Source organism: Papilio polytes, unplaced genomic scaffold (assembly GCF_000836215.1).
Source record: "Papilio polytes unplaced genomic scaffold, Ppol_1.0 DF824269.1, whole genome shotgun sequence".
Classification (NCBI taxonomy): Eukaryota; Metazoa; Arthropoda; class Insecta; order Lepidoptera; family Papilionidae; genus Papilio; species Papilio polytes.
In genome coordinates, this window is record NW_013524935.1 from 3,916,638 (window position 1) to 3,929,988 (window position 13,351).

At 36.9% G+C, this 13,351-nt stretch overlaps 1 protein-coding gene across 1 annotated transcript in view; it reads right to left on the reverse strand.

Annotated features, from left to right (window-relative positions):
- The window catches only part of LOC106105966 (serine/threonine-protein phosphatase 6 regulatory ankyrin repeat subunit A), a 48,318-nt gene that overhangs the window by 4,153 nt on the left and 30,814 nt on the right, over positions 1 to 13,351 (reverse strand). The window contains exons 6-16 of the mRNA XM_013286484.1: positions 8,987 to 9,213; positions 7,135 to 7,278; positions 5,404 to 5,773; positions 4,316 to 4,500; positions 3,195 to 3,382; positions 2,685 to 2,838; positions 1,994 to 2,156; positions 1,533 to 1,609; positions 1,095 to 1,263; positions 435 to 671; positions 1 to 99 (exon numbers count right to left, since the gene is read on the reverse strand). Coding sequence (XP_013141938.1) covers positions 1 to 99; positions 435 to 671; positions 1,095 to 1,263; positions 1,533 to 1,609; positions 1,994 to 2,156; positions 2,685 to 2,838; positions 3,195 to 3,382; positions 4,316 to 4,500; positions 5,404 to 5,773; positions 7,135 to 7,278; positions 8,987 to 9,213 — 2,013 coding nt within the window. The remainder of the gene's footprint in view (positions 100 to 434; positions 672 to 1,094; positions 1,264 to 1,532; positions 1,610 to 1,993; positions 2,157 to 2,684; positions 2,839 to 3,194; positions 3,383 to 4,315; positions 4,501 to 5,403; positions 5,774 to 7,134; positions 7,279 to 8,986; positions 9,214 to 13,351) is intronic.

Below are 13,351 nucleotides of genomic sequence, written 5' to 3' on the forward strand. Positions count from 1 at the left end.
CGAGTTCACGTCCACCTCCACCGACAGCAGGAACATCACGCTCTCCACATCGCACGCCTGGATCGCCACGTGCAGGAAGTTGCGACCCTTCTTGTCCACCTGCGAGTATAACACTTTACAAACATATCCATCTACTTAATTTTTCAAACGCTTTGATCATCAAAATCACAAACACATTATATCCTTCAAGGACATATTAAAAGCTTTTTTAGAAGACCCAAAGTTGATGGTTTATTCCTGCATTTGGATTAATAAATTTAGTGGAGGGCTTAATATTTTATCTTATGATACACCTTTCATATCTCTATGGATATATATATTTCATAACCTTGAATATCTCAATGGAGAATAATTTAACTATCGCATCATAATATAGCACACATTCTTGGAAAATTTTGTTTGAAATGCATTGCATATGTGAATCAAAATCCAACCTGTTCAGCAGCTGAAGGGTTTTTCTCCAGTATAGCCTGCGCGGCCTTGTTGTTCCTAGCAGTGAGAGCGGCCGCGAAGGGCGACACGCCCTTGTTGTCCCTCGCGGACAGGTCGATTCCGGGCTGGGATAGCAGTAGCGAGATGATGCCCGCGTGCTGATTCTCTATAGCTATATGTAGCGGAGTCTTCCCCTCCGCGTCTTTGCTGTTAATGTTCGCTCCGTGCTCGAGTAGAGTCTGAAAATTGCATTTCAAAGTTTCTTGACAATTGTCCTTCGAGTCGGATTTAAATTAGCAAACTTTGTTCTACAAAACCTCTATACATAATTTTAAAAAACACATACGTTCACATTCGGAGGCACAGACATAGGACTTGGTTTTAGCTAATTTCTTTTTTCTCTTATCTTGTTTGTTCTACATTTTCTGTAACCTAACCGTAATGTTTTTTTTTCTCTTTAACAATGTTGTATACCTATAACTGGATTTGTTATCATTCTTCTGTCTTATATGTTATTTCTTATGTAATTGTTCTATAACTTATCTGTTGGTGTACTTTATAAATAAATAAATAAATACATAAATAAAATGGTCCTTCGAGTCGGATTTAAACTAGCAAACTATGCAGCGTAGTGAGCGCGCTAAGTTATGTTGTCCTGGTACCTGTATGACGTCAGAGAGTCCCCAGGTGCAGCAGAGGTGCAGCGGCGTGTGGCGCTCCGCCGCCAGCTCGGCGCCCTCGCCGCCCGCCGCCGCGCGCCGCGCGCACTCCACGTCACAACCGGAACGGATCAGGAACGTCGCTAATGACTCCTTGTTCTCATCTATTGCCCTGTACGTAAATAATTCAATAATTTTTAATACCATAAATGCGAAAGTTGAATGGTGGATGGATATTTGTCAATACAAGTCTAGTAGCCTAAATGGCTGCATGGATCTAGATAAAATTTGGCACACATGAAGAGGATAATCTGGAAGTTACTAAGTTTTTTTTTTTTTTTATTATTCTACGCGGACGAAGTCGCGGGCGGAAGGTTGAATAAGTTACTTTTTATGTTTTAATACTATTTGTTTGCAAATAGGGATTAAATAAGAACATACTTGTGTAACAGAGTTTGCAAGCACCCATCCGGCCCGGGACCCCAGCAGTCTGCATCCGCGCCGTTTCTCACGAGTATCTATAGCACAATTATAAAATACCTATACTTTTAACATAATCGTGGATTATCACTACGAAATATTAAAGGAAATTGTATTGTTTTTTTTTTCAGAAAATGAGATAGAAACTTTAGTGGAATGTAATACAAGAAATGACAGCTTTTTCTTCGTCCGATTTAAACACGCCTTCAGATATTTATGACAAATTATTTCCATCACTATTACTAATTCTTAAACTCTTTATCTTGACCAGCCACAATCATCAGTGTCAAAATTGTGAAAATCAGACACAAAATACCATAGTTTACAAAATACCTGTCTATTTGTAATGGTCAGTGTGATGGGTGTAGTGTAGTGTATGTGTGGGGGTGTGGGGGGTATGCGGAGGGTATTGGTGTACTCACACTGGCGACCTCCTCCTGGCCGGAGTCGAGCGCGGCCCAGAGCGGGGGCACGCCGTGCGCGTCGAGGCGGCTCATGTCGACGCCGCGCACGCACAGCGCCTCCACCACCAGCCCCAGCCGGCAGTGGATGGCCAGCTGCAGCGGCGTCTCGCCAGCCTCAGTCCTGTACACATGGACTAGGGTTTTGTAACGAAGGACAGAACACTGCTCAAAGTTGGAGGCTTTTACACGTCACGTAACTGTCTGAATATGTAAAATAAACTATGTAAATGTCTAAAAATGTGTAATATGCAAAAAATAATAATTGTATTGAATACATAAAGCTTAATCTTACTAATATTATAAATGCTAATATTTAGATGGATGGATGCATGTTTGTTAGAGTTTGTAGTCTAAACGGCTGAACGAATCTCGATGAAAATTGGTATACATATAGAACACAGTGTGGAAGATGACATAGACTACTCGCTTTTGTTTTATATTAATTTCACGCAGACATAACAGTTTGCGGCTGTTAAGTACCATTTTTCAAAAAAACGACTGACTGCTCAACTACATTTATCTAGCGTTGTAAATACTAGTGGAAATAGCATATACTTTTCTCATACAGTAACAGAAAATGGGATATCCAATCGGATAGAAAGAATAGTTATCTTATTTTAAGAGAAACTATCGATAACTATTAACTCACAAAGCGTCCATATCAGCTCCCTGATCTAGTAGATATATGGCGATTCTAGAATCTTCTTCGACAATAGCTTGATGTAAGGCAGTGAAGCCTTTACCGTTACGTACATTAGGATCAGCTCCGCCTTCGATTAGGGGTTTTACTAGATTTTTGTGTCCTGAAAAGAAACATCAATGACTAACTGTTCCCTTGCGACTACATCCGCAAAAAATTATAAAAATTTTATTTTATTACATGTGTCAAATTATCAATTGCAAATGTCAAAATTACATGACATGCTTCCTTGATGTTGGCAGCAACTTATGGTCTCCTTCCCACATTAGGGTTTTTATCCAAAATATTTAAACCCTAAATTTAATGGCATGAAAATATATAGCCTAAAGCATGACGTAAGTGCAGGCCTTTTTATCAAAAATTATTCAAAAATATGCTGTAATTGCTGACATCTTAGGCAACAAGGAAGTGTGTGTTTACGCTTTATTATAATAGTATAGATATCTTTGTTTTTCCTACCTTCAGTAAGCGCTAGACTAACAGGAGTGTCGCCCTCCGAGTTCTTCATATTCAAGTTGGGCAGCAGACTGACGTTGCTGCGGTCCGCGGCCGCCATCTCCCCCTTCTCTATCAACTTCTTGTGCTCTAAGATAGCCAGCACCGCACCCTCGTGGTTGTTCAGCACCGCCAGGTGCAGAGGAGTTTGTCTACATACGTTGAATAATCATTTACCAGTACAACAACCAATATTTTAATATTGTTGCATTGCTTAGCAAACGCAACTGTGGGTTGTTATTTACGAATACTTGAAGATTTGCTTGTCCCTAGTCCTCATTATTCTTTCATCCTTCTCTTTTGTGAATGAGATAGTAGACAAAGACAGTAGTATAGACAAAAAAAAATGTTTATTAACTTTAGGGTAATTTCACAAAATTTGATTTGATTGTTGACACTACTATATCGTATTTATTTTATTTCATTTATTAAACGTAACTCCTGACTCAGATGTGTTACGACCTCTCATCCCTTGTCCCTATGGGTGGGCACAGTATGTAATGCTCTTCCATTCATCTCTTATCAGCCGTTATATCTGAATCCACTCTAAAGCATATCCTCTTTCACCGAATCCATTACAACTTTCACCTTTGTAGCCATCCACATTCAACATTAATACTTTCTTGTTCATATATTTTTTTATAGGAAAAGCGGGCAAACGAGCAGCAGATCGCTTGGTAATCATAACATCTCGCTACGCTCTATACTTCCTCCACTAGTGGGTCTTCTTTCGAATTTCCTCTATGTGCGTTACGACTAGCATAAGAGCGTCGGTGGCTCAGTGGTTTAAGCACTTGACTTGTAATCTACAGGTCTTGGGTTCGAATCCCGCCGTGAACCAATCTGATTTTCAATTTTTCGAATTTTCATATGTACATAATTTACCCGACGTTCTTACGGTGAAGGAAAATATCGTAAACTGTACATATCGGCGAAGAAATTCAAAGATATGTGTGAAGTCGACCAACCCGCAGAGGGCCAGCGTGGTTGACTATGGCCTAATCACCCTAATTTAGGGTAGGCTCCGAGCCCCTCGGTGGGGACATATAGTGAGCTGGTGATGATGATGATGACTAGCACCTCACCTATAAACAGTATCCTCCTGTTCTCCATACGCTGTCTGCAGATTGTGCCGTGCGCCGTGCTCCAGCAGTGCTGCAGTGAGGCGCGTGAGGCCGCTAGCGCATGCCGCGTGCAGTGCGGTCACACCAGCCTCATTGCCGTGGTTTAAATCACCATTCAAATGAGATACGAGAAACACTGCTGAATCCTATAATAGAGATGACTAAAATTGTAGAAAAACTGCCGGCAAAGTTACTGTCTAAAAATATAGTAGTTTATGTGATCTCTAACAATAATCCATCAGCCATAATCTATATAAATAAAGAAGAATTTCATTGTTTATTAGCATTGAATAGGCTCCAAGCCACTGATTCCAATTCAAAAATTATTTAGCCATTAAAACGCTACTTTTTTTTTTTTTTTATAACATAAGGTGGCAAACGAGCAAGCGGCCACCTGAAATCGCCAAAATGGCGAAGCGACCGCTGCCCATAGACGTCCGCAATTGCAGATGCGTTGCCTACCCTTATCCGACGGAGGAGGAGACGCACATAAAGAGGATATTTCCCCTTCCTATGCATCTCCTCACCGTCAAATCCACTTCCTCTTCCCAACCTCTCTTTATAAGAAAAGGGTGGTAAAGGGAAAGGGACTTAAATTAGGCCTCCGGCACCACACTCACATCAGACGAAACACGGAATTGCTTCCATTTCACGCCTGTCTTCTGTGTGGTCGTGGTGTTACACCGGGCGTGCCGGCCCATTCGTGCTAAAATGTTAAAGCGGGCACTACCACTGTTGAAAAACTACTTTACAACGAAGTAACATTTTACTAATATTATAAATGCGAAAGTATAGATGGATGGATGTTTGTTAAGAGTTTGTAACGTTAACAACGGAACGGATCTCAATGAAGTTTGGCATAGATGTAGAGAATAGTCTGGCTACTTACTTTTTGACCGACATCCCAAAAGAAGGAGGTTTTCAATTCGTATGTATGTTTTATGTGTGTTATGTTTTTTTAATTCCACACCGAGGAAGGCGCAGGTAATAGGCTACATTTTACATCAAAAGGTAAAAGAAATAAAACTAAGATAAAATCATTATGTTACCTCAAACCATCCTTGTATCAAAATATGAAGTAGACTATCCCCAGAACCGGAGTACAATGGATTCGGTTGACATCCTTTTTCTAAAAGCTTAGCAGCGAAACCTCGTTCTATAATATTCTCTGTTTTACCTTCCACTGGGTCTTCTGTGAACGCGTTTTTATTCGTCACTGGTGTATCGAATGGATTGGAACCGTTCATTACAAGAGTTTCACTGGAGGATATCGAGGCTCGTCTATCATCGACCAAAGCGTAGTACAAAGGTGGATGTTCATCCGCTAATGTTCTTAAATTCGTGTCCAAATTAGGCTGTTTCAGTAGAAGATCGAATATTTTTAGATTTCTTGATATAACAGATTGGTGTAGGGGTGTGCTGAAAAAAAAATACATGATACAAGTTTTGTGGTATATCTATAGCATTGTTAGTGGAGAACTGTTTGGATGAAAGCTTATTACAACGTAATTATATTTCTCTTGTGATATTCCGAGCTGCTATAAAGTTTGCATGACAATATACCAGTTTGTTGACATAACGCAGTTGTAGTGTATTGAAGAATAAAAGCAGACCTTTGACTAAACTATCACATAACTGTTGTGCGATTGTAGATTGTTTTACAGACAATTCAACAGTTTAGTTGCACAACTAAAAATCGAGTAGTGAGCACATCTCTGTATACGCTCATAGGAAACAACGCGAGACTAAATGCGATAGTTTTGTTTCTAGTTTACGCGCACTCTTATTGTACTAACAATTTATTACAACATACATACCCATTATTACAAGAATGCTTTATAATTATTATTTTTTTGTCTTATTGAAACGAGGATTCCCTCTTAAAGGTCGTTATTAAGTTATTTTTTTATTTTATTGTTAGCCTACTTTAGGTATAGATGGCGATTATCATTACGATATTGCCAAATAAAAGAGAAAACGAAGTTAATTTAGGGCGCACTTGATATTGGTCAATGAACCTTCACGAGATCAGAGAATTATCTTGAGTTTAAATAAATATAACATTTTAACATATTTAAGACTAACTGTTGCTCGCGACTTCGCCTGCGTGGAATTAAAAAAATCGTTAAAATATGGCCTATGTTACTCACAGATAAATTACCTTTCTAAAGGTGAAAGAATTTTTTTTAACGGGAAAGTAATTTTTACGTGATTCAAATGCATATAAAAATAAAAAGCAGCTGTTTTTATAATTTAGTTATAATCTAACGTTGGGTTGCATTGCCGATATCTAGCTATGACAAAAATATACAAAAAAAACTAAATAATTCATATTGTATTTCTCGTTCGTAGTTTCTAAACAAGAGCAACAATATGCTTATTACATCATTATTTTTGCTTAATACTTCAAACAAAGTATCTATGATACTTTTACATGCACTGTCTTTAGGTCACTCGTGAAGACAACCAAACCCTCCCACGCGGATTCACCCACGGCTCACTATCGATGACTAAGCATGGGAGCAACAACCGATTTATTTTATTTGTCTGCGTATATATATACATTTAAGTCATGATTAAGAGTACAAAATATATTACGGATCCTTGTCATTATCTCCTTCTTGCATGTTAGATAATACCTCACTCAGAGTATGGTCTGCTTGAGTGCTTACCGATAAATTAAAGACTCTGAGAGTGGCAGTAACATTTTGCAAATACATTAAAATATTCGTTACAACTTTTTTCTACACTATGACAATAATTTTAACTTGTCAACTTACTATCCTTTTCTGTTCTGTCGGTTGATATCTGCGCCTTTCGCGACCACCGTTTCTGCGATCTCTACCATCTGCTCCATAGTGTCGGGCTCACACGAGCTGGACGTCAACGCTGCTATCAGGTGCAAGACTGTGTCACCTTCCTCTCTATAACAAACAAATATAAAAGGTCTTCACTGTAGTAATACAAACAGCGCACATATATGCTTAAGGAATTTTGATATCAAATACATTATAACACTAGCTGTTGCTTGCGGCTTCGTTTCTGTGAAATTAAAAATAATAATAAAAAACATGGCCTATGTTACTCACTTATAACATAGCTTTTTAATGGTGATAGAATTTTTAAATTCGGTCCAGTAGTTTTTGGGTTATTTAAAATATATGAAATACAAATATTTCCTCTTTATAACATTAGTATAGATAATCTAATTTGAATGAGAAAAATGGGATAATTATACTGGAAGTAACTTATGTACTTTGCTAAAATTTACTCATCGCAATTTCCTTGTAGCAGCTTGTTTTAATACTTTTTTAGTATTTCATAGTAAATATTTACGTAACATAATATAATAAACTAAATAATAAGAGTGCAATCTTCGAACGTGAGATTGGTTTCGGGAAGTCGACAATAAGCGATGTCAGTTCAAATTAGTCGGTTATTTGTGATTTCCTCTGTAATTACAATTATTTCTTCTCGTACATACTCAATTGACATTGGACTGATTTACGACTGAAACTAAACAGTAGCTAATGCCTCTTTGCATAAGACTAGTAGTTTAGTCGAGTACCAAATTTAGTGACTAAACGTATCTAAACAGCGTTAATTTTGTCAAGAAGATTACAAAATCATATAGTCGAGAGTATTTTTGTTACTAAATTAATCAGTACTAGGCTGAACTACTAGTTTAGTGCGAACTAGAGGGGGGGGGGGGTTAGGTAACGAAGGGCGTGTGACTGAAATCCAGCTCGACAATCGATCTTAACCAGTATCTGTTAAACTGACCCTCCCCCTTTTGCCATCTGTTACTTCCATAAATGTTTCTTATTTTGTGTAAGGCTGTATATTTTTTTGGATGGCAAATGGTTTTTTGTTTTATTTTTTTTAACTAGTCATGAAATACAAAAGCGGGAGTTTCCCGTTGGACCAATCAGCGTACCTCAATAGGCTCAACGATTATTTTCCAACGGGAAAAACTCATAAAAGCTTTCTTGATGATTTCATTCACGAATGCAGTTAATTATATATTTGCATGATCTTAATAAATCTATCTCTATAGTAGATGCAGTAAATATATACGAAAGTTCATTCAATTCGGTAAATCCAGTCAACCACACTACTGTATCGTAAACACATACGTTACGTAACATAAACAAGTCTATCAGAATAACACTGCATTCTGGAATCGTAAGTGTTTATTTGGTGGTTCAACGAACTCATTTTAGGGACGTACTCACGGAGTGCACGAAACTTGTACATATCACATGTTACGATCACAGTTAGCAGAGATTTCGCTAATTCATACGGTAAATGCATAATCATTTAATCGTATGCAACCATTTGGTTTAGTAAATGCATTGTGAGAGACTACTAATTAACTTTCTATGGAATTTATAGTTTAGGTATTCTCTTGTTGTCTCGATTAATAAGAGACGTAGGACTTAATTATAGCGCACAATAAACAAGAGAATAACAACTTGTTCTTCTTTTGTTTATTGCAGATTAAATTTGTCAAGCAAGCTTATATTTTAAATCAAAACAGGATTGTATTATCAAACTATATCGATCAGAAGGTTCTAGAGGTATGCTATAATCGGTTCTCTACGCTTTTAGATAACAGATGTATATACTAACTTTGTTGTGAGACTGGTATCAGCACCATTGTCGACAAGGAATTTTGCAGAGAAGGCATCTCTGGAGTCGACTGCCCGGTGCAGTAGCGTGCGTCCTCTGGGACCGCGGGCATCGGGGTCTGCGCAGTGCTGCAGCAGTGTTGTAGCTATGGAGGCGCTTCGCCCTCTCAGAGCCAGCTCTAAAGGAAGCTCGCCTCGCGGTGACATCGCGTTTACTATATCTGTTAGCTGTAACAAGAGATTATTATGGTTAGCTTCGATCATGGATAGGAATTCTCCTCCCACAGGCATAAGTCTCCGTTGTATTTCGCATTTCAATTTGTCAAATATATTAGTGTTTAGTGATGCATGTCAAATTAAGAATTAAACACATTCTGAATCAAAACATACGTAAACAATAAATCAGTTGCACAACATTCGAGTAATATGTTAAGTAATGTCTGCGGAAACAATCATGTGATTTAGGAACGGAACACATTTAAAGGCATGTGCACACTGAAAACACGACTATGGCGCCGTAAGTGACAAAAACTTAAGTTTTATTACAAAAACCTTTAATCTTTATCCTATATTGATAACTGTAAAAGTTATATGTAAATTTAAGATAATTTTATTAAATTAAAAATTAATACCACGACAATAATATAAGCAAAATTGCAGAGACATTTACTACTATAAGACGTAACGTCGGTACGATTTGTTCACTGCATTGTGAATATGTCTTAACAATCATGGTCGCTCATTGGTGATGCTCAACAATTAGTTGGCGCGTGCTTCCCGCCAAATAGACAATTAGGGCTGCCACTACTCTTGGTTGACCTGAATTCTTTGACTTTGCACGATGCGCGTTCGAACTACGGTGATACATCCATGTCTTTGGAATGAAGGCACCAAAGACTTGAGAGTTACCAAGTCACCGTTTTTGTCTAAACAGCCAGTGTTAGTGTCGACTATTCTCGAAGTTTAGCAGCCCTAGTTTCAATACAGTTGCGTGGACGCGTGCGCTAAGAATGCGAAGCATGCGCGCCCTGTCAATATACCGCGATGTACAGGACCTGATGAATTACAATTGCTGTTTACTTTCACGATTACACAACTCATGTGCCATTTAAGTGACGAATGGTTATCGAGATTGAATTATAGCATCGCTGCATTTGGAACAATGTAGCGTGCAAAGGGAACGAAGGATCCGATTGTTTTGTAACACCAACTTTACAAGTCTTAATTGACAGTGTATCGCAATGGTTACCGCATATTTCCTTGCTATAGAATAACATATTGTCTCTGTTCTTCTTAAATAGGATAAGGGGGACGACGTTATCTTTTGTTATTCGATTGACGATCAGCTTGTATTAATTCAACGCGACATATTGCAAGTACAAAGTCGTCTTAAAGATCAAGACAGCATTTACTGCTATTTATTCACACAGCATCGTAAAACTATTTTTATTGCTGTTGTCGCTACATAAAGACTAAAATAGATTTATACGTAAAAATATACTTACACTCTTGTTATATATGTACATATACGTATACTTATTACAATTTGAAAGTATTGATTATATTTTTAATTGATTCAATTTTACTTTAATAATGTGTGCAAGAAAATAAAACTTTAAAGTTATCAGACCAAATGTTTATTCATAAATCTATCGTTATATCCTGGCGAAGAATTTGCTTACAATAAAAACAAACAGAGAAAAAAAAACTACGTATTTGCATGAGTGATTCAATATTATCTTGACTAACAAATAATATTTCTGCCCCAGTAGTCGGTAATTATATCAAAAATGCCACCTGTTCTAGAATATTATTTGCATTAAAGTTCGCTAGCGGTTTCAACCTTTTTTTTGCTTATCATTTATGTAAAAGGTGTTCATGATTATGCATGATATGTCAAACAAAGTCAGTGGCGCACATAAACGTTTGTGTGTAAATTTAAATTATTAAATAAATAATTACATGTGCATATATTTATTAAAAACATCAATAGATTTATAAGTTAAATACAAACCAATCTTTTTTTTTATAATAAAGGGGGGCAAACGAGCGGCGAGAACACCGAAGTGGTCAGCGACGCCCATGACATCTACAGACATTGATTTGATAACATTACCTAGTAGACATAGATAGCTCAACTAAAATTGATCTGCAGCCCAAGGTGAGTGACACAGATCAATGAACTTGCAGATCAGCTCAATTAGTGCATGGTGTTAAGATCTGCAATTTGAGCTGGCACTCACAGCTCATCAGCTTACATTGAGCTGCGAGTTGATAATTGAGCTGTTGACGGCTCATGCCTGTCTGAACTGTTGAGCCATTTCGGAGCTGATGACATACCTATAGTTTAAGAAGAGATTGATGGATTGTGTGTAAGGTGATATGATTAAGGGAGTGAGGACTGGATTGACGGAAGATAACTCGAGTTGGAGGACGAAACCTGGTGCGCCAAATCCGGTGGGAAAAGCACAGATAGGATGACGACTGGCTTCATAAAATAACATGGGTTAACTAGATATATTTAGTAGTTATACTGATGACACCTTTTCAAATGACTGAAACGGGAAAAATAATTACATTATCATAACCTCCCAATAACTCAAACTTTTCTAAAATTTTGTTCGTTATTTAATAGTCTTAGGTAAAGTATACATAAAGTAGTACCCGAATGTCCGTGTTTTCTAAAAAAAATCAAAGTAAATGTATATAAAATGTATAAAATGAGTAACATAAATTGATATTTCACGCTGTACGTTCACCATTCTCTGTCGGCGTTCAATTGATAGATTGTCACGGTCAAGAGCGGCGGCATTGGATATTTACCGGATGATAGCATTACACGTAATTACGGCTAAGTGCGGCCCGATGTTAAATCTGGGAAGCGTTCAATGATTTATTTCACACTAGTAATTTGGATTTGCAGGCATTGGTTTCATTACCCGAATTACAGTAATGTTGTGTACCTTTGAGGATAAAACCTGAAATCGTGTACATTTCAGGATACGTAATGTTATCTGCACTTAAGCCCGCTAGACACGCTGTTTTAAATAAACAGTGGAACTTATGGTTACAGTTTTAACCGTAACGACTGTTAAGTTAAAACCGAACGTGTGTTGTAGGCGTAGCTTTACTTTGCGGTACGTTACGGTCATGATTTTAAACCGTATATGATATTTCTATATTCGTATTTGCGGTCTAATGATTTACATTTATTAGTAAGAATACGTAGAATTACGAACATGAATCATTTTATTTGTTAATTATATTAATTTGAGTTTAACCAAATTGGTGTTATAAAACTATAATTAGGAAAAAAAATACAGAGCACTGAAATCTATTTCTAGAACTTTTAAAATAATTTATCTAGTAACAATTACACAGTTATCAAGTTTTAAATGTTAAACCGAGTGGCCTATAGGAGTGACAGTGCAATATTTCGCAGTACAAAATAGCTTTGGGTTTTGTTTCAGACCGGTTTGAAATATCTACAGAATACGTCGACGCTGCGATCAACTGGAACAGGAACATACGACTGCAAAAGTACTTCCACAAAACATTCATACTATCATCTCTTTCATTCTCTTTGAGAAACGTGAAACAACAATATTTGCATGAACATATACGCAGTGGAAACTGAGGTTAAAATGACTCAGGTATTGAGTTGAGCTAGAGTTAAATACATATTAAAAAAACCAAGGTCATTCAGCGGCCTTTCTTAAACAATGTACTTATAGAAATAACTGTTTACAACGTTAAATCCGACAAAACCTGGTATTCAAAAATAAACATCATTTATATATAGTACAAATAACCATAAATAGCACAACAAATCCTTGAAATTTTAACATTTATTAAATTTATATGTAGACATTAAATAAATATATCGAACATGATCATTTCTATTCCACTAACATTTCCAGGTAATAAGAAATTTACCCAAGTCGTGTCCTACATACTAATGGGTCTAAATACCAACAAGGTTACTGACTGTATTTCAAGGACTCATTCATACACGAACCAATACATCAAATTAAGTGCAAATAATAAAATTACACTATTAATTACATCGAGCATAACCTTAGTTTTAAGATAGAATAACACATTACATTGATGCGTTGAAAACGAATACAAAACTAGGTTATGACATTGAATTTGCATTCGATATTTAAAACTACTTATCACATAATTATAAGAATACAAGCTGTTGCTCGCGACTCCGTCCGCGTTAAATTATAAAATAATATACACGTAACCTATGTTTCGCAATAACGTAACTTTTTAATGGTGAAAGAATTTTTAAATCGGGTCAATAGTTTTTGAGTTACTTCAATATATACAAAAATTCAAAAATACAAATCTTTCCTCT